Genomic DNA, 26,247 nt, shown 5'->3' with positions numbered 1-26,247 from the left:
TTGATGAAAAGCCTTCGCCATTTTTACTGACTTTGTTAAGTTCTTCTAAACTTGCCTTAGCAGGTAGATCTATGTGAGGAACCACATCAAGATCGTAGATAAGGTGAACCTCAACCCCAGAGCTACTTAAATGTAAAAAAAAATAAAAATAAAAAAAGATCATAGATAAGGTGAATCAAATGACTTACATGGTTGCCAACAAGAATTGTTTTCAGTTCCACCCAAATCCATTCTCTTGATATTCCAGCCAAGTCTTTTGCATTTTCTGCAATTGCTTATAAAGGATATTCTTTTTAACAAATAGTACTAGAACAATTTTGTATCCTCATGGGGAAAGAAAAGAACCTTGACTCCTACACCAAACAAAACTTGATTTAAAATGGAAATATAAAAGCCAGAACTATAAAACTGATACAAGAAAACATTGTGGATATGTTGGGTAGGCCAGAATCTGTTAGGATACAAAAAATACTAACCACAAAAGAACTTAATAAATTTCTCCTTATGTAAATTTAAAAATTATGCTCTTTGGAACACACTACTAAGAAAACGAAAAGGCAAACCAGGTTTAGGAGAAAATATTTGTGATACATATATCTGTCACAAGACTTATGCAAAATATGTGAAGAACCTCTTATAACGTAATAAGATGGCAGCAACCCAATTAATGGGCAAAATATTTGAACAACAGTTCACTAAAGATGATATAGAAATGGCCCATAAACACCTGAAAAGATGCTTCACATCATTAGTCATCAGGGAAATACAAATTAAGACCACAATGTGGTGTGCCACCTAAAAAATCTGACAATATCAAATGTTGGTACGGCTCTGGTGTAACTCAGATATGTTGTTGAAGGGAATATACAATGGTACAACCACTTGAGAAAACAGTTTGGCAGTTCTTATAAAGTCGAAATACACTTAACACATGACCCAGCAATTCTACTCTTAGGTAGAAAAATGAAAACACTGTTCATGGACAAATTACCAATACATGTAACAACATGATGAATCTCAAAAACCTTAAAAAGATGTTTTATATGATCCCACTTGTATTATAGAACAGACAAAATATGCCTATAGTGACAGAAAACAGTTTGCCTAAGGCTGAGGGGGGATGATCTGCAGCGATTGCAGAGGTGCACAAGGAACTTTTTGGGGGGGTGGAGATGTTCTGTATCTTGATTTGTCTGTGGCTGTACAGGTGCAGTTGCAGTTTACTATCTGTAAATTGCATCTCAATGAAGTGCAATGAAGTAAAGAAAACAAAGCACCAAATGGGAACAGTGTGGGGGGAAGTTTGTTAGGTTTCAGGAGTTTCTTCTGGGGTTTGCAGCAGGTTGCAGGTGTTGGATCAGTGGGGCTCTTTGGCTTTGGGTAGATCAGGAGTTCTCACTTCGGCTGCATATTAGAGTCACCTGGCGAGTGTGTCGAAGACACTGACACTCAGAGGCTCGGATTCGTTTGTTCTAGGGTAGGGACCAGAGCGTTGGCACTTGTTAAAACCTCCCCCCAGTGTTTCTGATGTGCAGCCGAGGTTGAGAGGCACTGGCCTAGACTTTTGCTCTGAGTTCTATCTTCGGAGAGTATCACAGTGTGCGGCCACCTGCTTCCTTGCTGCTGCTTGAGTCAAAAGGTTCATTGTTCCTCTGATATCAGGGCCAGAAGCAGCAGCTCAGTCATGAAATGCCCAGTGCTAAGCTGCACAAAACACCATGAAAATAAATGCCTCACAAAGATCAGTGGGACTATATTTTTGTGATACCCAGAATTGCTGTGTGAGGCAAAAGCCAGCAGAAGAGTATAGATAGATGGATGTCAGTAACGCAGGGGTACACCCAGCTCGTGAGATAGTTGGGAACTGCATGGCACTAATTTAGAGTAACCCATAATCTACCAAATTTCTTATGATTGTAGAAGTAAATCTTTCTATGTTCGAACTTGGCTGAAGGACTAGTGGCTGGTAAACGGTTACTGTCACCAGCTCTTTTCAAGTGTGGACAGTAAAGGAAACCTGTAGAATCTCAGAACCAAGTGGAAATGATACTACAAATTGCTGCCATTTCTTATATTCTCATGATGTGCTGGGCACCATGCTGAATGCTTTCTCAGGTAGTCCTCACCGTAGCCCTGGCGGCTGGGTATGGCCCCCGTTCCATGTATAAGAAAATCTAGACTTAAAGAAGTTCGGAAGCCTCCCCAAGGTCACTCAGCCGGTAGACACCGCTAGGCTTTGAGCTTTCTGAGTTGGCTGTCAGCTTGCCCCCGGATGGTGACTTCTCTAGATGCAAACTGTTGGAGCAGTGCCCCAGCCACATTGGCCATTTATTCACTTTGGCACGAAGACTCTGGTGATCTTTGTATCTCTGGGGTTTTGTTTGTTTGTTTGTTTGTTTTTAATTTTTGATAAAGATGGGATTTCACTTTGTTGCCCAGGCTTTTCTCAAACTCCTGACTTTAAGCCATCCTCCCATGCCAGCCTTCCAAACGGCTGGGTTTAAAGGTGTGAGCCACTGTGCCTGGCCATTGCCTATTTGTTGTGAGCAACTATGTTATGAACACATTTTACCAAATATCATGACATGTATTTAAATACGAGATTCGGATCCACCTTTGTATTGTGCTCTTGCTTTTCTTTGGGTTTTTATATTTTTTAATTTATCATTCAATGTGAGAGCAGCCAGAATAATTGAAGTTCTGTTTTCTGCCAACCTGTTTTCCCAAAGGAGCTTAGATATTATTAGAGTTGGGTCTGCACACTTTGCAGAGTGCATTCTCTGACATTATTGGCCAATGTGGGAAGGAACAGTTAGCAAATTGGTTAGTTGTCCTCTGTTTACACTTTATTTCCAGAGGCTAAATGTTAGTTTGTTTAGGCCTGGCTTATTGTCTGCACTACCATGTGAAAGCATTGACTGAGCTTGGCTCCTCAGTACAACCACAACTTGTGACTCATTTATTACGGGTCTAGAATCAATTCCCAACATGTTAGGAGAAACAAACAACTTCCTTGTTTTATGAAGTGCTAACAGAAGGAACTTGTTAATTTCTTAATTGTTCTCCCCTCCCTCAGACATTAGCTCGACACATGTAGCTGCAGCAATAAACTTGAACTTTGTAATAACAAGATTGTGTTGTCAGTCACCTCTTGGGAAGGGATTGCACTGGTGTCTGCTTTTCCCTATGACCTTAACCTGTGTTCATTCTCAAGTATACCATTAATGTATTTGTCTTAATGCCACTGTTGTCCTTGTCTGGAATATGTCATTTATATTAGAAGCATTTCGTGAATTTCTATAAAAGTTTCTCATCTATCATGCAGCTGTGTGACTGGGAAATATTTATCCAGGGACGCATACCCTCAGTTCACCCACAAATCACCCATGATTTTTAAGAACTCTTTAATTCACCCTCGTTGTCTGCTTAAATTTCTGTTTTTAGCATGTGATTTCATTTCCTTCAAAGAAGATCTTACCCATTTAGCATAACTCAGAATTCTACTTTATTTTGTTAGAAAGTGAGATGTTTTCCTTGTGTTGAATAATAAATGCTAAATACTTTTATTTCTCACTTATTAAAAAACCTGGTTTTGAACATAAATTTATAGGTTTGCCTAATTCAGAGTGGAAGTATAAATTCAGCTCTGTGGAAGTTAGTTAGGAAACCAGAGGGGGTTTCCTCACACCTAATGCCTGGCTCCAGCCACCTGAACTTCTTCCAGCTGACAGCACAAATGTCACCAACTACTGCCATCACTACAGTGCTCTTTACTGAGCATTTTCTGTGTGCTGAGCACATGTAGTGATACAGCCTATGCTCTCAGTCACCCTTTGAGATAGACCCTATCACCCCCATTTTACAGAAGAAGAAACTAAATCTTGGTGGTTCCATGGCTTGCCCAAGGCCACAGGGCTCATAACAGGCTTCGATCCAGTAGTCTGGCTCTGTGGTGCTCACACTTAGTCCCTGGTTGTGCTGCTTCCAGTTCCTATGAACACTTCCGGTTCCCTTCTGTCCCAGCTCTCGCATACGTTCTCCCCCCCCCCCCCAAAACATTCCCCACAGACCTCTGTCTTAGGTAGTTCCTGTTCTTTCTTCTCCTGTTAAGTGAAATGTCACTTCTTTGGGGAGGCCTTCCCTGTGAGCCCCATGCTACATGTCCTAGTTAAACCAAACCATGAAGCCCTCCCATGTTCCAGAAAGGTTCAGGTGGCACGGTCACAGAGAGCTGGCGAGGATCAGTGGGTATTCTTTCTTCTCTGCGCCAGCCACAGGTCCTTGCTCCTTTTCTGGAGCTCGCCTTATCTTTACCCCAACGTCGGCAGCAAGGCACATGCCCTTGCTCAGCTCTTCTTCCACATCCAGAGGCTTGCTTGCAAGCACCCCGTCCTGCTGGCAGATGTGCGGCAGCTTATGGAGCAGGAGTGGGATTTGCGGGCCGCACTGGGAAGCTTTGGATACAGTCTCAGGCAGGGCCATGTCAGCTTGGACATGAAACTTCCCTCTGTGCTTCTCAGACACATGGTCCCCTCCAGGACCACCCTCTGTAATGGTCTCACCCTCCATGCCAGTGCTCCTCAAACTATCTGTGGTGAACAGTGAGTTGTCTTTCCCTCAAACTATCCTAGACCGGTATTTTTATGAAATATAGTCTAAAGTGAATTACTAGAAAAATAAATTTTAAAAAGACACAGAAAATTCAAGCCCAAATTTTATTATAAGATTCAACATAGCATAGCTGTCAAACTGCCAGTAGTTTTTCTCTGCTCAGTGTCTGTTCCTACATACTGACAGTGGTCTCCAGGCTTTACCTTTAATAGCACTTACTGGATAATTGACCGTGGAGAGGGTAATTTCTGAGCCTTACTGTCGTTATCTGTGAAGGAGAATCAATAATACTTACCCTGATGTTTCAGAACTAAATGAAATCATTCAAGTATCCATGATTGCCTAGTGTATGCTTAGGTGTCTACTAAGTGGTAGTTCATTTCTTGTCCCACTCAAATGCCTGGAAAAAATTATAGAAATTAGATGATTACCAACTAATTTATTCTCTTCTTCCTGGCCTTTGTGAAATGAAGGATCATCAGTAACAGTGACTCTTAGCAAGTTTGTGCATCAAAATCAACCGGAGATCTGGTTTCTTCAGTGGGACACGGTATTTAGAATAGTTAAGAGTGTTAAGAGTGCTCTTGGCCACTGGGTTGTCTGTGCTTCTAGGCCTTTCCAGTAGACAAACATAATGTATAAATAATGGTTTAAAATAACAATAGTAGTATTATTACTAATGTTTAGATAGTTGAATGCAGTCAATGATTCCCATGTGGTTCTCCATGATCTTAGGTTATATATCTCACTAGGGATGTAAAGCTAAAAGATTGTTTTAATTCCATAAAATAATTTTATGTGCCACTAGATTAATTCGTTTCTGTTTGTTTCAGTTTTCATAACTTTAAATTTAATTTTTAAGAAATATATAAAACACTTAGAATTCCAGATTCAGAATTATACAATAGGAACAAGTACATTCACAGAGTCCCCAGTCCTGCTTCCTTCGCCCATTCTCTTCCTCACCTTGTGAATGACCATTATCCGTTTTTGGTTTATCTCTTCATTGTTTCTTTTTCAGAATATAAAAAAAAGTATATTTCTCTTTCTTTATCACACAAAAAATTCTCATATTAGCCTCTTCAGTGCTGTGCTTGCTCTATCCTGGTGGTCTCCCCACAACAGTCCGTGAGCCCCTGCATTTCCACAGCTGGGCAGCAGTCTGTTGTGTCTGCACCACAGTTATTCAGACAGTCCCTGTTGGTGCATATTGCACTTGCTTCCAAGATCTTTGTTGTCATAGATTGTGGTGCAGTCAACATCGTTAGTTACCAGTTCCACATTGAAACCACCATGACATACCATTTCACTTCCAAAAGGATAGCTAAATAAAAAAGACAGACGGTACAAAGTGTTGGTGAGACTATGGAGAAGCTGGAACACTCATGGAGTACTGATGAGGATGTAAAATGCTGCAGCCCCTTTGAAAACAGTCCGGCAAGTTCCTCAGATATTAAGTATAGAGTTACCATACGATCCAGCAATTCAACTCCTAGGAGTACAACCAAGAAAAGTAAATACATATATCCACTCAAAAACATGTACATGCATATTCATAGCAGCATTATTATAATAGCCAAAAGTGTAAACAACTCAAATGTGCATCAGTGGATGAATGGAAAAATAAAATGTGGTCTGTCTACACAATGGACTATTTATTATTTAGCCACAAAAAGGAATGAAGTACTAACACATGCTACAACGCGGATGATCCTAGAGAACATTATGCTAAGTAACAGAGCCAGATACAAAAGGTCACATATTGTATGATTCCATTTATGTGAAATGTCCAGAACGGGCAAATCCATAGAGACAGAAGTGGATTTGTAGTTGACAAAGACTGGGGGTAGTGGAGAATGAGGAGTGACTGCTAATGGAGTTTATTTTGAGGGTGATGAAAATGTTAAAAATTTAGGTAGTGATGGTGGTCACACAACTCTGTGAATGCACTAAAAACTACTGAATTGTATTCTTTAAAGGTGTGAATTTTGTGGTATGTGAATTGTATCTCAGTAAAACAGTTATTTAAAAATTAAGCTGTACTGCAGTGAATAACCTTGTGCCAAATGTAATCTCACGTGGTAGTTTTTGATCTTAGTCCTAGAAAAGGGCTTACTGGGTACACTGTGCTCTTGCTGCAGGCTGCCCAGGTCACTCCCACAGGGCTGGCCCGTTTATCATTGGATCGCAGTACGTGAAAGCACCTGTTTGCCTGTGGCCTCACTGATCGCATCCGTTGTCGTACTTGGTTATTTGTTAGTCTGGCAAGTGAGAAATGCTGTGTGTAATTAAAATTTGCCTTTCTGTTACAGGCACGGCAGAGCACATTCTCATGTCTTTACAGTTTGTCTGCATGTCTTTCTCTGTGCCATTTTCTGTTCATATATCTCGTCCATTTTTTATTGGATAATTGGTGGTGTTTTAGTTTTTACAGGTTCTTTTTGTATTAAAGATATATAAAATATATAGTAGGGACACAGTAAATATTTGTTGACCATCATCACTTCTTTGGGTCCTTCCTAAACCCCCAGATAAAATTGTGCTCTGTACCCCAACGCATCCAATTTCTGGTTTTTTGTTTGTTTGTTTTTTTTTTTTTAAGAGACAGGGTCTCTCTCTGAGGTACAGTGGCACGATCATAGTGCTTGAAGTTTATCCTGGTGAGTTATGTTAGTTAGTGATCTACTTTTATCCTTTTTTATGTGGCTACCCAGTTGCCCCAGCATTTTTGATGAAGGGTGAAAAGAAAAGAAAATAACACTTTTTGTTTACATATTTCTGCATTGATAGAAGTATTTCAGGTAATTGTACAAACAATATTATAACAGTAACATTGAATAAGAAAATCAAAAAGGAGAAACAAGTCATCCGTATATCTCTGACCCTAACCAAGCAGTTTCCAGTGTGTAAATTGATCTTCTTTCTCTCTAGGTAAATGAGCTGGACGGCATTCCTTTGATCTTGGACAGCTGCAACATCGATGACAGTAACCCCTGTATCCTTGCATGTGGACCACCACACATTAGTTCACAACCAGGGACCTTAGTGTACCAAGTCCCTTTCCTGATGTTCGTTCAGTATGTAACTGGCTGCCTTGCTTGTTTGCTTGTTTCTAAAAGCCAAACCCTTTTCTTAAAGTCATGGTGCTAGAATAGCACTTCAGCAGCCTTTGCAGTATAGTAAGCTAGAATTTTCAAGGTGAGTAGAACGTTTCAAACCAGAATGCTACTTACTAAATAGTACTTTAAAACTCTGAGACAGAAATGGCTCATCCAAGGCACCTGTGCTGCATGTCACCAGTGTCACCTTCCCAAAGTGTATATGTGGTCCTTGGAGTAAAAATGAAAAATTTTGCATTTTTTTGCTGTATCGATTCTGAGTATCTGGTCCTTTAGAAAAAGCGTTTTAATAACAGTTTGGCAACATAGAAACATGAGCACTTTGGCTCCCTAGCCATGGAGAGAAGTATTTCAGTGGGCATTGCATTCTCATTTTTCACAGGTTCTGTCCTGCAGCTCCTGCAGCCCTCTGCTGAAGCTGGGAGCTCTGTCCTTACTTGGGTTGGCCATCCTTGCTGGAGGGTATTCTGCAAGGACCTTGCTTCTTTCCTACCATTTTACCAAGCAGTCATACTGTACCAATCTGGTCTAATACAGTGGTGAGTAACCAGGGACCAGATATAGCCTAGTTAGTTTGAGATAAAACTTATTATTTAATTTCAAGAACTTCCCTGGTGAGAGCCAGACTGGGCCCTATCTCTTGCCCTGGTCACTGCATGTCTCTGTGCCCATTGCCTTCAGGGGAGGGGTGGAACAGGCCACCATAAGGACTTGAGGAATGTATCCTGTAAGAGGCAGTGGGGAGCTCAGCCTGGGTCTGAAGAGACTGGGAAGGGGCATTTTAAAAATAAAATCCCTGTCTATGGCTTCTGCCAAGAAGAGAAAAGGAGCTGGTGAAAATCATATGTTTCAAAGTGAATAGACTGAGAAATGCTTACTGTGCTAAAGATACTATTGTCTGCCTGATTAGCAATAGATTAAAGAGTATAGTAGTTTATAAGATCTGTCAGAAAAAGACCAAATAGACTCAGAAGACTCTCTTCCAGGTAAAACAAAGTCACATCACTCCATTGCACCATCAGTCACTGCAGGCTGTGCTTACTCAAGAGTTTAGACATTTTTTAGCCCCCCCAAAAAGGGAGGAGAAAAGAAAAGCAGAGAGCTGCCAGTCACAGGAAAGCAGTACAAGAATGTTCAGGTGCAATCGCAGATCTCATATTTCCTTATTAAAAAATGATTTATTATGAAAAAAGACAGTCACCCACAGTTTACTTTTATGTTCCCTGAATTGACCTTCTAGTGAAGAAGGTTTTCATCTCCAGTCTTTGGCTTTTAAGGGCAGACCAAAACACAGAACACTGTAGCACACAAGCCCATTGTAGGTCTAAGCTAGGGGCTGTTGATTCTCCCAGCATCTTCCATTCCGTATCCTCCTTGCCAGATACTCACTTCTTTCACGAAACATTCATTCGGTCCTTATATGTGTATACTCATTACCTTATTCAATCCTGACAATACCGTGAAGCAGATACTATCATAATCCTCCCCATGTTGTAGATGAGGAAGTACACTGAGTCTCTCACTTGTCCAAAGGTCAGAACCAGAATTTAAACTTGTGAGTACCTGATTCTTAGCCATTTCCTGATACGCCCTCCTTACGAGTCACTGAGAGGAGACAGCACATACAAAGAAACCATATAAACATATTCATGTAGTGGAGAAATTATTCAGAATTATAAATTTAAAAATATATATGAATATCTGTATAAATAACTGGCTTTTATAAGGACAGTTAATGGGGTACTGCAGGATCCCTGGATCTCTGAATCCTTAAGAAAAGATAAAATATTACAAATATGTTTAGTGTTACATATATTCAGTAATTCTTTGGAATTTTATTTATTAAGCCTACCAGATTTTAAAGACATATAAAATATGTATAATAAGATGTGAGATACATACTAAAATATCAGAGCAAAGGAAGGAATGATAGTTGAATGGTCAGAAATAAGGAAGCATGACAGCCTAGAGAGACTCAGTGTTTACACGTGGGCCATAAATTAAAATCTGGCTATCCTAGCACCAAAGCAAATAGAGACATATTACAGATTACAGAGTTTACCTTACTTCATAGATAAAACCACACCAACACTCCTTCCAGGCTGTTTTAGAAGCAGTTAGTCAAATTTTACACATTCACACTCACATGCACGCACACACATACATAAAGCTATACACACACACACACACACAAAATTACCACCAACAAAAACAATTTAAAACCCACTACATACTGAGTTATTCATTGAAATTGCATTGACTAAAATGAATTTGATGAGGATTGACATACAATACTGAATCTTCCACCCATAAAAATGGTGGTATATGTCTCCATTTATTTAGGCTTATTAATTTTCACTTTTATTCTTTTCTATGTACTTCTTTAGCTCTACACCATGGATTTTTAGATGTATTCTTTTGTTACCATTCATTTAAAAGTGTTTTCTAATTTCTAGTATGATTTCTTTTTTGACCCCTGGATTATTTTGAAATGATTTTTTAAATTTCTAAACAAAGAATTTTCTAATTATCTTTTGGATTGATTTCTATTATAAATGCATTTATGAATAGAGAACCCGTGCTTAATATCCTCTGTCCTGTGAAATGTATTGAGACTTGCTCTGTGATGCAGTATATGGTCAGTATTTGCAAATGGTCTATGTGTGCATGAATAGTGCATCTGTTCTCCAGTAGTAGGGTGCACTAATTTATATATGTACATTAGATCAAGTTTTAAATGGTGGTATTTAAAACTTTTATATTTTTACTGATAGTTTTGTCTTTGATTTATCCATTACCAAGAGAGGTTGTAAAAAATGTCAGCCTATGATTATGGATTTGTCTAATTTTCTTTTTAGTTATTCAAATTTCCCCTTTATATGTATTGAGGCAGTATTTTTATGTAAAGGTGTATAACAGGTCCTGAGAAATAGCCCTGTTATCAATACGAAGTGATCTTTTTTATCTCTAAAACTGTTTTTTTGTCTAATATTAATGTAGCTATCCTACTTTGCTTTGGGTTGGAATTTACGTGGTATAACCTTTTCATTCCTTCTATTTTCATCCTTTCTATATGAGATATGTTTCTTGTAAACAGCATATACAGTCATGTACCACATAATGACATTTTAGTCAATGACAGACCACGTATACAACTGTGGTCCCTTAAGATTATAATATTGTATTTTTAGTGTACCTTTTATATGTTTAGATATATTTAGATACACAAATATGACGTTTGTGTTACAGTTGTCTACAGTATTCAGTACAGTAATATGCTGTTCAGTTTTATAGTCTAGGAGCAATAGACTATGCCATATAGCCTAGGTGTATAGTTAGCTGTATACCATCTAGGTTTATGTAAGTACACTCTATGATGTTTGCACAGTGATGAAATTGCCCAGTGATGCATTTCTCAGAACATATCCGTATCCTTAAGCAATGCATGATTATAGTTCTTTTTTCTTAAATCTAGTTCAACAGTCTTTGCCTTTTAGCTATTGCATTTAGCCCATTTACATTTAGTGTAATTACTGGTATAATTATGCTTAAGCTTCTTTATTTGTTCTTCTTATCTTCACTTCTTTTTCTTTCTTTCTTTCTTTTGGATTATTTTTAATAGTCCAATTTTTGCCCTTTCCTAATTTAAAAATTCTTCATTCTTGGGCCGGGCGCAGTGGCTCATGCCTGTAATCCTAGCACTTTGGGAGGCCAAGGCGGGTGGATTGCTTGAGATCAGGAGTTCAAAACCAGCCTGAGCAAGAGTGAGACCCCGTCTCTACTATAAATAGAAAGAAATTAATTGGCCAACTAATATATATGGAAAAAATAAATTAGCCGGGCATGGTGGCGCATGCCTGTAGTCCCAGCTACTTGGGAGGCTGAGGCAGAAGGATTGCTTGAGCCCAGGAGTTTGAGGTTGCTGTGAGCTAGACTGACACCACGGCACTCTAGCCTGGGCAACAAAGTGAGACTCTGTCTAAAAAAAAAAAAAAAATTCTTCATTCTCTTTCTATTCTCTTAATGCTTCCCTGAGAAATTGCAACATGGATCCTTAACTAGGCAAAGTCTCATATGTTGCAAATTTTTACCCTTCTTTCCAGATAGTACAGAACCATTTAACATCTCCAAACTTATATGCTCTTGTTGTATATTGTAATTCTATCTTTCAAGCCCTATAAAACATTGTTCTATGTAGTCAGTGTTCATTTAGCTCTGTGCACATATTTATTACTTTCACTGCCCTTCAGTGTTTATATCTCTGTCTATCTGGGAACATTTTTCTTCTGCCTGAAGTCCTTCTTTTAGAATTTCCTTCAATGTGGGTCCATCTGAGTTTGTTTGAAAATGTTTTTCTTTAGGTTCCATTTTTCTAAGCTCCTCCTAAAGAGCATATGCCTGATTGCCAACATTTTGTTGGGATAGCTACAAGATCTCAACATTTTAATATGTATACTTTCACTTAATCCCACTTTTTCTACCCTCAACTGGTATATCATGCTTGCCAGAGAGTCTCTGTTTTACATCTTCATCAAATTAATGAATTTTCCAATCTTCTGTTGAGAAAAAGGAAAGGCACTGGGGTCCAGCTGCTTCTTAAATTCACAAACAACTCTTCTAATTTTCACCTTCATCTCCCATTAAAGAGGAACAAGTGATCACCAGGACCTGAGCTTTGGGAGGGCTCTATAAATAGTGCTTCTCTGTTTTTCTCACTGCTGGTGTAAGCTCAGCTTTCTTGGGCTTCTTGGTTAGTTGCTAGAGGCCCTTTCACAACCATAAGCCACAGCCCTGTCTGTTACTTATTGTCTATCTGCCTTTTAGCTTCTGAAATTCTTTTTGCTCTTTTGGATTTGTGCCTTTTAAAAAAATCTAGTGCGGCTTCAAAACAGAGTGGAGGTAAAGCAGTGTGTTCATAAGCTTCATCATTTGTTCATGGTCACCCATTGCCACCGTATGGCCAAAATCAATGAATACTTTACAGTTCTCATATTGTTAAAACTGTAAGATTTTATAAGATTTAATCTTTTTAAGAATAATCACTTCCTCCCTAACATATTCCTTTTTTCTTGGCTTTGATGATACTATCTTCTCTTGGTTTTTTTAATATCTCTGGCTCCTCCTTGTTGCTTTCTCTTCTATCCAGGAGTGTTGAAGTGCTCCTGGGCTTTCCAGAGCCTGCAGGCTCTCTCCTTACTCTACGTTATCTCCCTAAGTAATCCCACCCATTTATTCCTTTACTCATTTAATGTTTATTGAGCCCCATTTATATCCCAGACATTCTTCTGGGTCCATGGAATGGCAAGGGACCTCGGGAGGCTGTGGCAGTCATCCACGTGAGAGGTGAGAGGTGATGGCGGCCTGGCCCAGGCTGGTGGCGATGCAGAGTTCTGTTCTGAGTATTCTCATAGTTTTAAATGCTGCCTGGTTACCTGTGGATTCCAAACTCAAGAATGAACCTCTCTCTGAGTCCCAGACTTGGATGTGCCACACCCTACTTAATAATTTGTTTGGCTGTCTTACTGACATTCCCAGTTTAGCATGTTCACAGTTAAACTATTAATATCCTTCCTCAAAACTGTCCCCTCTTTCTCAGTCAGTGAGGGGACATCTCCGTCCATGCAGTTGCTCAGGTCAAAAACCTGGAGTTGCTCATGATGTTCTTCCTTTTTCATTCTCCTGCATCTAAAGTGTTGCCACGTCTTATTGATTCCTCCTCAGATCATATCCTGGGTCCCTCCACTTCCCTCCGTCCCCAGTGCCATCATCCAGTCCAGACTTTGTCATTTCTGGCCTGAACTTGGGCAGTATCTTTGTGACTCATCTTTTAGTTTCTGTTCTTGCCATGTCCAGGTGATTTTTGATTCCTTATGCATTCAGTTTGATGATCTTTTAAGCCAAAATAGAGTCATTCCTCTCTGTCGTGACTCTACCCACTGCTCATACCACCTCTCATAAACACGTCCTGTTCATAGCACCTCCAGGTCTGTCCATTGTTCTTAGAATAAATCCAAAGTCAGTTGCATCCTAGAAGCTCCTCTTCTATTGTATCCTGTGCCATTCTCCCCCTCCTTCAGCAGTCCTTAGGTACACCTACTTTTTTGTTTCTCTGGTGGGTCTAAGTTCTCATGTCAGGGCAGTCATCTGTGCAAATCTCTGCCTGAACTCCTCTCCCTGGCTGAGTTGCCCTCTGGCTCAGCCCAGCGGCATGAGCCTTTTTCTCAGGGAGCCTTCCCTTGAGTCCAGCCTGGGTTAGATTGTCCCTGCTAGAACCTCCTCTGTTCCTTCAGCTTAGCACAGTTTGTAAATATTTGTGTGTCTGTGTCTTGATTACCCTGTAGACCAAGTCCCTTGAGTGCAAGGACCCATTTTTTTCTGGCCTTTTCCTCAATATAATATACCACTGTCTTGTACATAATAAATATGTCTTAGTTGGATAGCTGAATAGGCAAAAAGAAGAACAAATAGATGAACAAACAGGAGCTTGGTGAACTTTGTGCATATATGTGTGTGTGTGTGTGTGTGTGTGTGTGTGTGTGTGTGTGTGTGTGTGTGTGTGTGTGTGTGTGTGTTTATTGTTTGGCGGGGAGAGTTCTAAGCACAAAAGACATTTTTCCCTTTGATTCTTTGGTGAATTAAATATTCTTGGTTTGGCAGAGCCATAGATATTTTGGGTGTGGACTAGGAATCAGTGGTGATGTTGAATATCAGTTAATAACAGCACCACCGTTTTCAATTCATTCTGGATAAACTGCCCTATCCATGGACGTCCTCCATGGAAGGGCCCTGCGGTACCTTCAGATAGCAGCTTGTTCCCCGTGGAAAATCTGTAGACAGGACTGTGTGGAAGACTTCCACTTTCTCTGCCAGCCTGGGGATTAGGAATGTCAGGCAGGCCTATTAGAGTAGACCAGAGCCGAGAACTACCCTAAAGTAGGGATGAGACTGGGAGGCTTCCTATTCCCATTGCAGGAACAAGGCGCCAGCTGGGAGAGGAGCTACCTCTGAGGGACTCCCTTGCTGTTGATGCCTCAGAGACATGAGCCCAGCGAGCGCCCAGCTGTTCACTCATTTCTGGGTCACCCACAGTAATGACACAGTAGTTGATGCCACTGGAAAATTCCAACTCCACTACCACAGAGTCAATTTCTTATTTGTCAGTTTGTTGTGGCAAGTGGGATTTTTTTGTTGTTATTTCCAAATAGAAACAGCTGAACTTTATTTGAAGTGTTTTTCTTTCATTCTTTTTTGATCTATGTTTTGATTGGTCATTCTTGATGTGGGTTTTTTTTTTTTCATATTGTTTTTATTGAGGGGAGGGAGTGGGGACAGGATAGAATAAGAGCCCAAATTTGATTGTTTTGATTTTTCTTTTTTCTTTCTTTTCTTCTTCCTTCATTTCTTCTCACTTTCTCTCTCTGTGATATTGACAGACCTTATTTGTAAGAAAATAAAATTCCCATGCATACAGAAATGTAAGAGTTTATAGGAATAATAAGCAAGCAGTATTTTTCCCAGTAGTCCTATGTTGAGGAAGCACAACACAGTGCAAAGGCATCAGCCCTGGGGCCAGGCAGTCCTAAATCCAAGTTCTTCCACTTCTTGATTTCTGAGCACGACACTTAACCTCTGTGAGTTTTAGCTGCTTTGTCTATACAATGGGACCTACCCCCTAATGTGAAATGTCATCATGTTTATGAGTGCCCAGCATATAGTTTCTCAACAAATAGGTGTTCTTGTACAGGTATCCTATTATAGCTATTAATTCCTTTGAAAAAGGGAAATTGTCTTATGTGATTGTACTGTGGGTTAGTGGTCAAACTCAAATAGTATCATAGAACAGCCAGGTGTGGTGGCTCATGTAATCCCAGCACTTTGGGAGGCCAAGGCACGAGGATTGCTCGAGCCCAGGAGTTCAAGGTTACAGTGAACTATAATTGTGCCGCTGCACTCTAGCCTGGGTGACAGAGCAAGGCTCTTGTCTCTTAAAAAAATAAAAATCCACAGAGAGTCCAGAAACAGATTCACACACAGACTTGACAAAGACCCCACTGCAGTTCAGTGAGAAAAGGACGATCTTTCCCATAAATGGTGTTGGACCAATTTAATATCCATAATGGGAAGAAACTAAACTACAGCCTCTACTTCACACCATTCAGAAATGTTAATTCAAGGTGAATTATAGACCTTAATGGTGCAGAGTAAAACAAAAGAGCTTCTAGAATAATCATAGGAGAATATGGTTATTATCTTGGGCTGAGCTAAGATTTCCTAAATAAGACTCAAAAAGTCTAACCAAAATGCACTGACTATAAGAGAAAGACTTTGAAAAGATACTTACATTAAATATATCTGATAAAAAGACTCATGATATATTAAGGACTTAGACAAAACAAGATAAACAATTTAGTTTTTAAAAATTGGTTTGGCATGGTGGCTTACACCTGTAATCACAGCAGTTTTGGAAGCCAAGGTAGAAGGATCACTTGAGGCCAGAAGTTCAAGACCAGCTTGGGCAATGTAGCAAGACCCTGTCTCTGCAAAAAAAATTTTTTAAACTAGCAGGGTCTGCTTGTGTGCGCCTGTAGTCCCAGCTCTTCGGGAGGCAGAGGCAGGGAGATCCCTTGAGCCCAGGAGTTCGAGGTTGCAGTGATCTATGATTATGGCACTATACTCTAGCCCTCCAGCCTTGGTGACAGAGTGAGACCCTATCTCTAAAATAAATTAAAATGGACAGAAGATTTGCATGCCACTTCACTAAAGAGGAAACCCAAGTGGCCAATAAACATATGAGATGAGCTCAACATCATTAGTTATCAGGGAAATGCAAATTTAATCCCCAGTAAGTAACCACTAGATCCCTTCAAAATGGCTATTAAAAGCACTGTCAATACCAAGTGATGGCAAGGATATGGAGCAGCCTGAACTTTAATACATTGCTGATGGGAATGTAGAGTGGAATAACGGCTTGGAAAACTGGCAGTGTCTGCTGACAGCTAAATATATACCTACTGTGTGAGTCAGCAGTTCTGCCCCAGGTTTATCCCCAAGAGAAATGCATACATGTGTCAGTTAGAAGATGTGTACAAGAATGTTCATAGCGTAATTATTCCCAAGAGCCCCAAAGTGGAAATAGCCTGGATGTTCATCAGTAGTGGAAAACATACTTAAATTGTGGTGTGTTCATGCCAAGGAATGCTATGTGGCAGTATAAAGAATGAAGTGTGTGTAACAGGTGGGTAGATCTCATTAGCATAATATCGAACAAAAGAAGCCAGAAAGAGCATATATTGTATGATTCATTCACATGAAGCTCAGGAGCAGGCAAAATTCATCTGTGGTAACGGAAGTCAGAATAGTGTCACTTGGGGTAGGAGGGTGGATATTGACAGGGGAGGGGATGTGGGGCCTTTTGGGGTGCTGGACATGTTTTAAATCTTCATCTGGGTGGGGTCATGTGGATGTATACCTATGAAAAATCTCATCAAGACACACAGTGCAGGTGTGTGCATTCTGTTGCACCTCATATTAAAATTTTTAAGTCATTTATTGAGTGCTTTCTGGATTCCAGATCCTGTGCTAGACCCTTTACATACTTGCACAGTTTTAATAAGAGTTCTCTTTGTTGAGAATAAATGTTTTTCCATCTTACAGATGAGTAAACTAACACTCTGAGAGTTAAAACAGCTGGTCCAAGCTCTCCCAGTTGATGTGTGCCAGGGCCAGGGTACCAACCCAGGTTTGTCTGACTCCAAGACCTATGCTTTACTCCTAGTTCAAATGTCTAGATTTCCACGTGGGTCCTTCATCCATCTGCTCACAGTCTTTCTTTCAAGTGTACTTTCTTGAGGGACAGGTGGGTATATAGCTATGTTGGATACAAAGTCTTGGGTTAATTCTCCTGAGCATCTAGCACATAGTATCCACTTAATAAAATTCACTATCCTGTTTTGACCTTAGAAAATAATCAAAGTAGATCTCTGAGCACCAAGATGGGAGCCTTCTTGGGAAACAGGTACCTCTCCCATTTCTTACTCCTTCTGCCTTTAAGACTGGAGTCATGTATGCCTTCTCTCTTGGAATTCTTCTGCGGTCCCTTGAAGTGGGCTTAGTGCCTCAGTTTGGTCTTATGTGTTTCACTTATGTTGCTCTATCACTCCATGAACACGTCACACAGTAATACCAAGATATATCACCTTTCCCTCTAGGAAGGTGTGTCACAGTTGGGATCTGTGACATTTTGCTTTCGCACCCTAGGTGCATCCCACATGTTGAACCCCTGGACCCAAGGGATTTTTACCAGAATGTGTTCCAAAGCACGTTTTTCTATAGTGTCTTAATAGGTAATATATGAGAGAAGCCTTCTTTTTTGAAAATGTGGGCAAGCCTGTGTTAAGCAGGTGTCTTTCCTGCAGAACTTCATGGAATTTTCTTTAGTTTCCTGTGCATTTTGGGACTTCATTTTGGGAAATTCTTTACTATAGTGCCACATCTTTGAGAATGCGAGAGTTTTAGAATAAACATAGAAACGTATTCTATCCTGTACTCTTCTTCATGGAAAATCCAGCTTGTAACTGGGCCTGCCAGACTGCGGCCAGAGAGAGGCAGCTCAGGGAAGCACCTTAAACGTCTCAGGGTGGCGCAGCTGGCTAGGTTTGGTTTGGTTTGTAAAAGATACCAACGCATTTCCGTACCAGAGCAGAGCTTATTCTATGCTCACAAAGTGATGCATCTCTGCTTTACTGCTGCCCATGCCAGTATTTGCTGTAGTGCATGGCTAGGAAATCTTCCTGCTGAAGTTAGTCTTTCTTCCTCTGGGAGGGGAAGGACTGTTTTCTGCTTATTTCTACATTCTCAGTATTAAGCAGCTGATAAACAGTCATTGTTCAGTTGTTGAACTGACATTAATTAAAAACAAGACAACCTATTAGTGCTATTTTACTTTAAAAAGACAATCTTTTTGGTGTGGCTTGATTTAATATGGTTAAATTAATTAATTTGGGCCATTGATTTAATTTGATTTTTCAAAGACTGATTGTCTCTCCCTCCCCTGGGGTGGGAACCAGGGCACGACTGTCCTTGCACAAGAAATTGTGTGAAAGTGGCAGTGGGAAGCTGTCACTTCAGCTGCCCAGCTCTAAGATGACACATATTTACTTCTCAGTGGTTGCTATTAAAGTTGTAAGGGCCACTGTGTAAAATTTGTTTGAAAACAGACCTAAAACTTTATGCATGTATTGTCTTAATTCCCATTCCTGAGGGTCTGCTCCCAGTGCCCGAGTGCCGTAGCCGATGCAGTCTGATCTCTGCGCAGGTGCCCGCCTCCTTTCATTCCTAAAGACAGTATAGTCTGACCTGTAGGGGAAACGTGTGGGAAATGCATGCCTAAATATTTTCACCTTCATAGTCTTCCAGAGCAGTTGGAAGTTTTACTGGCCTAAGAAAGTATTTTTGGTTTAGAAACTATAAGAAACTGCATGAAATACTTGTTTTTCAAAATTGTTTACTCAAACAGTACACTTTCAGAGCGCTGTCCTGCTTCCTCTGTAGTATGAGGAGCATGGTGTGGAGAAAGAGAGCTTTTATAATTTTTAACTTTGTATTTCAGAAATGTTATATCTGATGTATAGATTAAATCATAAAGGAGTAAACCTAAAATACCAGCCTAATATTGCAATGCACAGTGGTTTCCTTCCAATGCTGCCTCTTGGGAGGCGCACTCTGATTCCAGGGGGCTGTGTCAGCACAGAGCACTTTGAACTTTTAAAATCGTACTGAACACAACATTTATCAGTCACAGGGAAGCTCTTTCAATGCTTGATGATTATATCTCACCTCCGTCCCCACATGGCCTTGGCAAGCTGCATCTCTGGCATATCCATCACATGTGACTTGGTCATTTGGGCAGATCAGTAATCACAGCAGGGCCGAGGGCGAAGATTTGCCTTCAGAAGAGCTGGGAATTAGGACGGAAGGAAGTGTGACTGCTGCACCTAGGAGTGCAGGAGCAGCTCCTGCACGTGGTCTGTGCTTAGTAAGCATTATTCTCACTGTGATATTTACATGTATATATTTTCCTACAATGTTATTTGCCAGTTTTTCTTTTTATATTAGCTTTCTTTATTAAAAACAGCAGTGACATTTGGATATGTTTAGGAAGTTAATAACTTTTAAAAGTTACTTTACTTAAATACCATTACCATACACAATATATATTTTGGAAGACACTTAAGAGACTGGGTAGCTGAAAGTTTTCATAGAGAAACATGTCTCAGGTAACCCTGCTTAACTGTCAGGATTTTTGCCTAAAATGACCCTAGTCAAATTTAGCAGTGACCAAGGAGTCTGGCCAAACATTAGTCTGCCGCAAACATTCAGCATTGTTGAATAATAACTCCTTGGCTGTTTTATTTTGAGATCATCATTCTTAGCAGGAGGTGTTGTATTCTCCATACCAGTTATTTTCTAGAACCAATATGTTTAAAAAAAAAAAAATCTACTGGGCATGTTTGATTCTATGAAGGAAGATCTCTGGGGCTCTTGTTAATTCCTTGTTGATGTGCTAAGCCTGGAGCCACTGAATTAAGGAAGATGCAACCCCTGATCACAATCTAGTTGGAGAGAGAGAGATCACCATTAACTTTCAGATTGCTCACCTTTTCAACTCTTACCATTCTTTGGTCTGAAAATCTCTGAGACGAAGACTGTCCGCTCCCTGGCTGCCAGCGTTGCCAGTGTGGCTTGTGAGCCGCAGCTGTGGCTGAAAAATTGGCCCACTCCCATCCCAACAATGGCAGCTGGGTTTTGTGAGCTGCCGGGAAAGGCTGTTTGGGGAGTGGACAGTCCTTTTCTTTAGTTAACTGAGTACAGCTGAAAGCAGGGCCCGTGCTGTGACAGAGCCTTGTTGGCGGACAGAAGCCAGTGGAAGCAAAAATAGAAGATGGATCAAGTTCATACCAGTATCCACCCTTGCACTTGAGATTTTTCTCACGGTATGACGAACCTTACTTTTATGAGAGATTCTTCATCTGTGGAAAGTGGCCTAATATTACATTCTCATAGAAGCTCACAGAATGATGACTTTGTCAAATTCACATGGAGATCTGTACTTTCTGGCTAAAGATAGGAAAAACCATTAAAAAGTCAAAACATTTTCCTAGGTTTTGAGAGAACCCAAAATATTTCATTATGAAAACTACTTTCTTTGTGTTTCTCTCCTAAATCACTTTTAGAAACTAGTGCAGGTCTTGTTCAGGTGTTTCCTCTGGACATAGTTAGGAAGCACCAGGAAATCCTGATGGGTCTTCAAGAAGAAAATGATGGTGAAAGTCCTGCCTCTCCCCCTTTTGGGTTTCTGGTGCAGCAAAAAAGACCTCATGGTAAGCCAGGTGCTGAGCTGGGGACATGCTGCACATCTTGGGTGACATTTGTGAATCACTGTGACAGTGGAACCTACAGAATTAGGGAAAGTTTTGGAGGATGGGAGCAGTATTTTATTTCTCAGTGCTGTGTACCTGGTGGAACCTGTGATGGCATTTGGCAAATCCCCCTCACATTTCAGATCTCGGTTTGGTCATCATCCTATGGTTTTACAACTTGTATTTATTTGGAAATAAATGCTGAAAAGTGAAGCCAATATATATATACATGCACTGGCAAATAATTAAAAAGCAAACATCCATGTACCAACACCTAGATGGAGAAGGAAAAACACTGCCAGCCTCCCCTGAGGAGTCTGTCCTTCAGGGCCTGGCCGCACCAGGGCTTCCCTGCCTGTTATCAGTGTCAGCTTGGCGTGTGCCCACACAGTGGCCATTAGCATGGCTGTCTTTGAAATTCATATAAATGGGGTAGTGGCTCGCATTCTTTCGCTTCCTGTCATTCAAATTCATGATTGTTAGACTCACCCAAATTGTTTTGTGTAGTGTGTTGTATAGTAGTTCATTGCAAGAAAATTTTACATTTTTTCATTCTATTGGTGGACATTTGGCTTATTTCCACTTTAGGGCTATTACAGTTATTACTGCTATGAACATTTTGGTACAGTGCTTGTATCCTGGTACACACATGTACGAGTGTTTTTCTATGCATAGGATTTCTAGGTTTTAGGGTTTATATATCTTCAACTTTATTAGAGATGAAACCAAACTCTTTGTAAGTGGTTGTACCAGTTTTCTATCAGCAGCATATGAAAGTTCACTCTACGTTCTTGCCAACACTTGATGCATTCAGACATTTTAGCTTTTGCCATTTCGATGAGTATACGTCATGATTTTATTTGAATTTCTCTATTAATAAACACATTTGTGTGGTTTTGGGCCATTTGGATTTCCTGTGTCATGAAAAATCTGTTCAGATTTTTCTCTATATTTGAGTTTTCTGTTTTTTAAGCTGATTCTTAATAAATTTTTCTATATTTTCCTAATAACAACTTTTTCTAAGTTGTTTGAACAATCAAACAGTGTTGAAACAGTCTCTCTCATCTTGTGGCTTGTTAGTTTTTACTTTCCTTATGGTATTTTTGCTTTATCACAGGTTTGTTCTCTGATCCTTATGGCATCTTTTTATTATTATTGCATTGAGGTATAACTTACATAGAGTAAAGTGCAAAAATTTTAAGTGTACATGTCAGCATATGGATACATCCATGAAACTATCACCCTTATGGAAATACAGAACATTCCCATCTCCCTAGAAGGTCCCTTTGTGCCTCCTCTCCCTCAATGTCAATCCCCACACCAGACTTCTGTTCTGGCTTTTATAGTGTTTTAATGAATAAAAGTTCTTAATTTTAATGTCAGATTTATCAGTCGTTCCCTGTATGGTTAGTGGGTTTTGTGTCTTATTGAAGACCCTGAAGTCACAAAAAAGTATTCTTCTGTATTTTCATTTAAAAGCTTTGCAGTTTTGCCTTTCCTACTTAGATCTATAATCTATCAGAATTTAATTCTTATTTATAGTATACAGTGGGGGCTCAAGTGTTTGGTTTTTTTTTTGTTTGTTTTTACTTCTCCCTTTTGGTTATGCAGTTGACCCATATTTAAGAAACCTTCCTTCACTCACGAATCTGCAGGGCCACCTTGTCATAAATCATTGCCCTACAGGCGTGGTTCTCTTTTTGACTCCCTGTTCCCTGTTCAGTGTGCTGATCTTTTCTCTGTCCCTGCACTGATACTATGCTTTCTTAATTACTGTGACTTTGTAATCTGGTTATCTGGTAGAACGAATATCAAACATTAACCAACCTTTCAGCTGTGACCCTGGTTCTGTGTTGCTGGATTCTGTGTCTTTATCATTCCCTTCATTCATCTATTCAGGTATTTATTACCTGTTATGTCATGTGCTGTGCACTGTTCTAGCTGCTGAGGATACAGTGGTGACCAAAAAAGAGACCCCATCTCTGCTCTCATGGAGGCTTCAGTGTGGTGGGGGTGGGCACACCATATGCCAGGCTTGGGGGCAAGCACTCAGCTCACCTGGGGGTCTTTGTGCCCCCAGCAGCTCATCACAGGGTCTGTCACTTGTACTTTTTTGAGAACTCTCTGACGGCAGACCACGTCTAATTTGCCTTGTTTATTTGTTTGTTTGTTTGTTTGTAGTCCTTGGCACAGAGAGGGCATGCATTAAGTTCTCTTCTTATGCCTTCCCCATGCTCTGTCCTGCTGAGTGTTAGCCCTTCCTGTTTTCCCCTCCAGTACGATGGCCTCCCTCTTCTCCAGGCTGCCAACCTGACCCCTAACTTGTACATACTTCTCTGACTGGAGTTTCCCCCTTTCTACACACGGCCAGCTTCTGCTCGGCCTTTGTGTTTGATTTAAATGTTTTTTAAGAGAAATCGTCCATGATTCCAACTCAGATAAGGCCCCCTTTTTTATCTTTCCAATTTATCCTGTAACTTACAGCAGTTTGTAATTATGTGTTTGTCTGTCTTTCAAATGTGCCATGAAGGTTGGAACCATATCTACTTGGTTTGCTGTCGAATCCCACTGAGTCGATACTTACTGAGTAAACAGATGAGTATTTACATTTACACCATCCTGTTCCCTCCGTAGCAGTTGCCTTTCCTTTCTGTCCCTTAGTTGAAAATAGGTAAAAGGAAAGTGAGGAAACTCTAAGAAATCATGTCATATTGAATGAGATCTGCATGTAGCATCAGATGTTAGTTGGGAACAGTGACTTACATAATGCATTAAACATGTCACCTCTCCTTGGGTGGTATGGGTGCAGCTACCAAACAAATTGGTGTTGGTAACTGGGCTGATAGATGAAGGGTTTTAATTTATGGACAGGTGATGTGATCTAGCTTTTTCTGGAACCCCAAATCTATAGCCTATCTTTGTTGACTTCAAGATAAATACCTTATAAAATAACAATAATAACACATCTGTGTGGGAGAGGATTCAGGGAAGGTGGTGGAGGAAGACCAAGAATCTGTCTTCCCACTAACAACAGTTGCACTGGATCTGTCTTGATATAACCATTTTGGAACTCTTTTTATTAAAGGATTATAACTTTGAGGGGAAGCTTGAACAGTAAAGTGCAGTTAATTTGGTCAATTTTAGCCCTTTGTACAGTAGCAACTATCCATCCCCCATCCCCAGCCCTGTGGCAGACAGCTGTACACGTCTTCCTAGAACATCTCGTAAATAGCTTGTAGGAGCCAGGTAGGGTGAGCACAAAGGACCCTGTCCTCTAGACAGGTGGGATCTGTGCCCTGATCACTGGTTCCAGCTTTTGATCACAGGTGCAGACAAAGGGGTGGAGGCAGTGGTTGTTGCACCTACCCCCATTACTGCACTCCTTCCGCCTCTGGCTGAAGTGACCTCCTGGGAATTTAAAGGGCCAGCATCCTCCCCACCCTCGTTATTTTTCTCTTTTTCCCTTTTTGGGAGCCAAACATTAAAGATTGGGATATTCAGAAACTACTACATATACAGGGAAAATTAGAAAGTGACCATGGATGCCCAAGAAAGGCACAGGCTCAGAAAAGACCTGAGAAGATCCAAAATTTACACCTCAGATGGATCCTTGGTGCAGAGATGGTACACAATAATCCAGAAAAAAATAAACAATAAGAATAAATAGTGAGGAAGGGCTTAGCATCTGAATTCCAGAGTTACCACATTATTAGATTGAAATTTCCAATTTTCTACAAAAAAAAAAAATCACAAGGCATTCAAAGAAACAGGAAAGCACAGCCCATTCAAAGGAAAAAAAAATAAACAGAAACTGTTCTTGGAAAAGACCTGATGGGGTAGCTATTATACTAAGACTTTTTAAATAGTATCCTAAAGATGCTCAGAGAACTAAAGGAACATGTGTAGAAAATCAAGAAAACAGCATATGGACAAAATGAAGTATTACTAAAGAGACAGAAAATCTAAAAAGAAATCAAAGAGAAGTTCTGGAGTAAAAAAGTATAATATCTGAAATAAATTTACTAGAGAAATTAAAAGACAGATTTGAGCAGACAGAAGAAAGAATCAATGAGCTTTAAGATAGGCCAATGGGAATTCTTGAGTCTGAGGAACAGAAAGAAAAAATATTGAAGAAAAGTGAACAGAGCTTGAGGCATATGTGAGATACCATCAAGCTGACCAACATATGCATGGTGGAGACCAGACCAGGAAGAAAAGAGATAGAAAGGGGCAGGGTCAATGTTTGAAGAAATAACAGCTGAAAACTTCCCAAATTTGATGACAGAAGTAAGTATAAACATCCAGGAAGCTCAATGAACTCAAAGTAAGATGAAATCAAAGAGACCCACCCCAATACATTAGAATCAGGCTTGAAAGACAAAGACAGAGAATCTTAAAAAGCAAAAGACAAGCAACCTATCACATACAAAGGATCATCCATCAATAAGATTATCAGCAGATTTCTCATCAGAAATTTTGGAGGCCAGAAGACACTGGGCTGATAATGTTCAAAGTGCTAAAAGAAAAAACTGTCAACTAAGAATGCTCTGTCCAAATTGTCCTTCAAATGTGAGGGACAAATTAAGGCATTCCATATAAACAAAAGCTGATGGAGTTTGTTACCACTAGACCTGCCCTGCAAGAAATCCTCAAAGTAATCCTGCAAGGTGAAATGAGAGGACACTGGATAATAAATTGAATCTGTATGAAGAAATAAAGATATCAATAAATACAAGTACATAACGTAAATACACAAGCAATTGTACAAGCTAGTTTGTAACTCCATGTTTTGCTTTATACATAATTTAAGAGACTAATGCATTTAAAAGAATTACCAGTTTACGTTTTAGGGGCACTGAGTGTATAAGAATATTGTGACAACCAAAAGGGGTGGGGACAGAACTGTAAAGGATCAGAGTTTTTATATGTTACTGAAATTAAACTGGTATAAATTTGAATTAGAGTGTTATGACTTGGGGATATTAAATGTAATCCCCATTATAACCACACACATGCAAAAAACTATAGAGTATACACAAAACTAATTTAAAACATTTTACTAGAAAAAGTCAACTAAACACAGAAGAAGATGATAATGC

General features: G+C 39.9%; 1 protein-coding gene across 1 annotated transcript in view; it reads left to right on the top strand.

Annotated features, from left to right (window-relative positions):
- Positions 1–26,247, top strand: part of ATXN10 (ataxin 10) — a 156,453-nt gene that overhangs the window by 114,830 nt on the left and 15,376 nt on the right. The window contains exon 10 of the mRNA XM_012757348.2: positions 7,543–7,606. Within this exon, the coding sequence (XP_012612802.2) occupies positions 7,543–7,606 (64 nt within the window). The remainder of the gene's footprint in view (positions 1–7,542; positions 7,607–26,247) is intronic.

This window comes from Microcebus murinus, chromosome 10 (assembly GCF_040939455.1).
Source record: "Microcebus murinus isolate Inina chromosome 10, M.murinus_Inina_mat1.0, whole genome shotgun sequence".
NCBI lineage: Eukaryota > Metazoa > Chordata > Mammalia > Primates > Cheirogaleidae > Microcebus > Microcebus murinus.
This window is presented reverse-complemented; position numbering and strand designations above follow the sequence as displayed.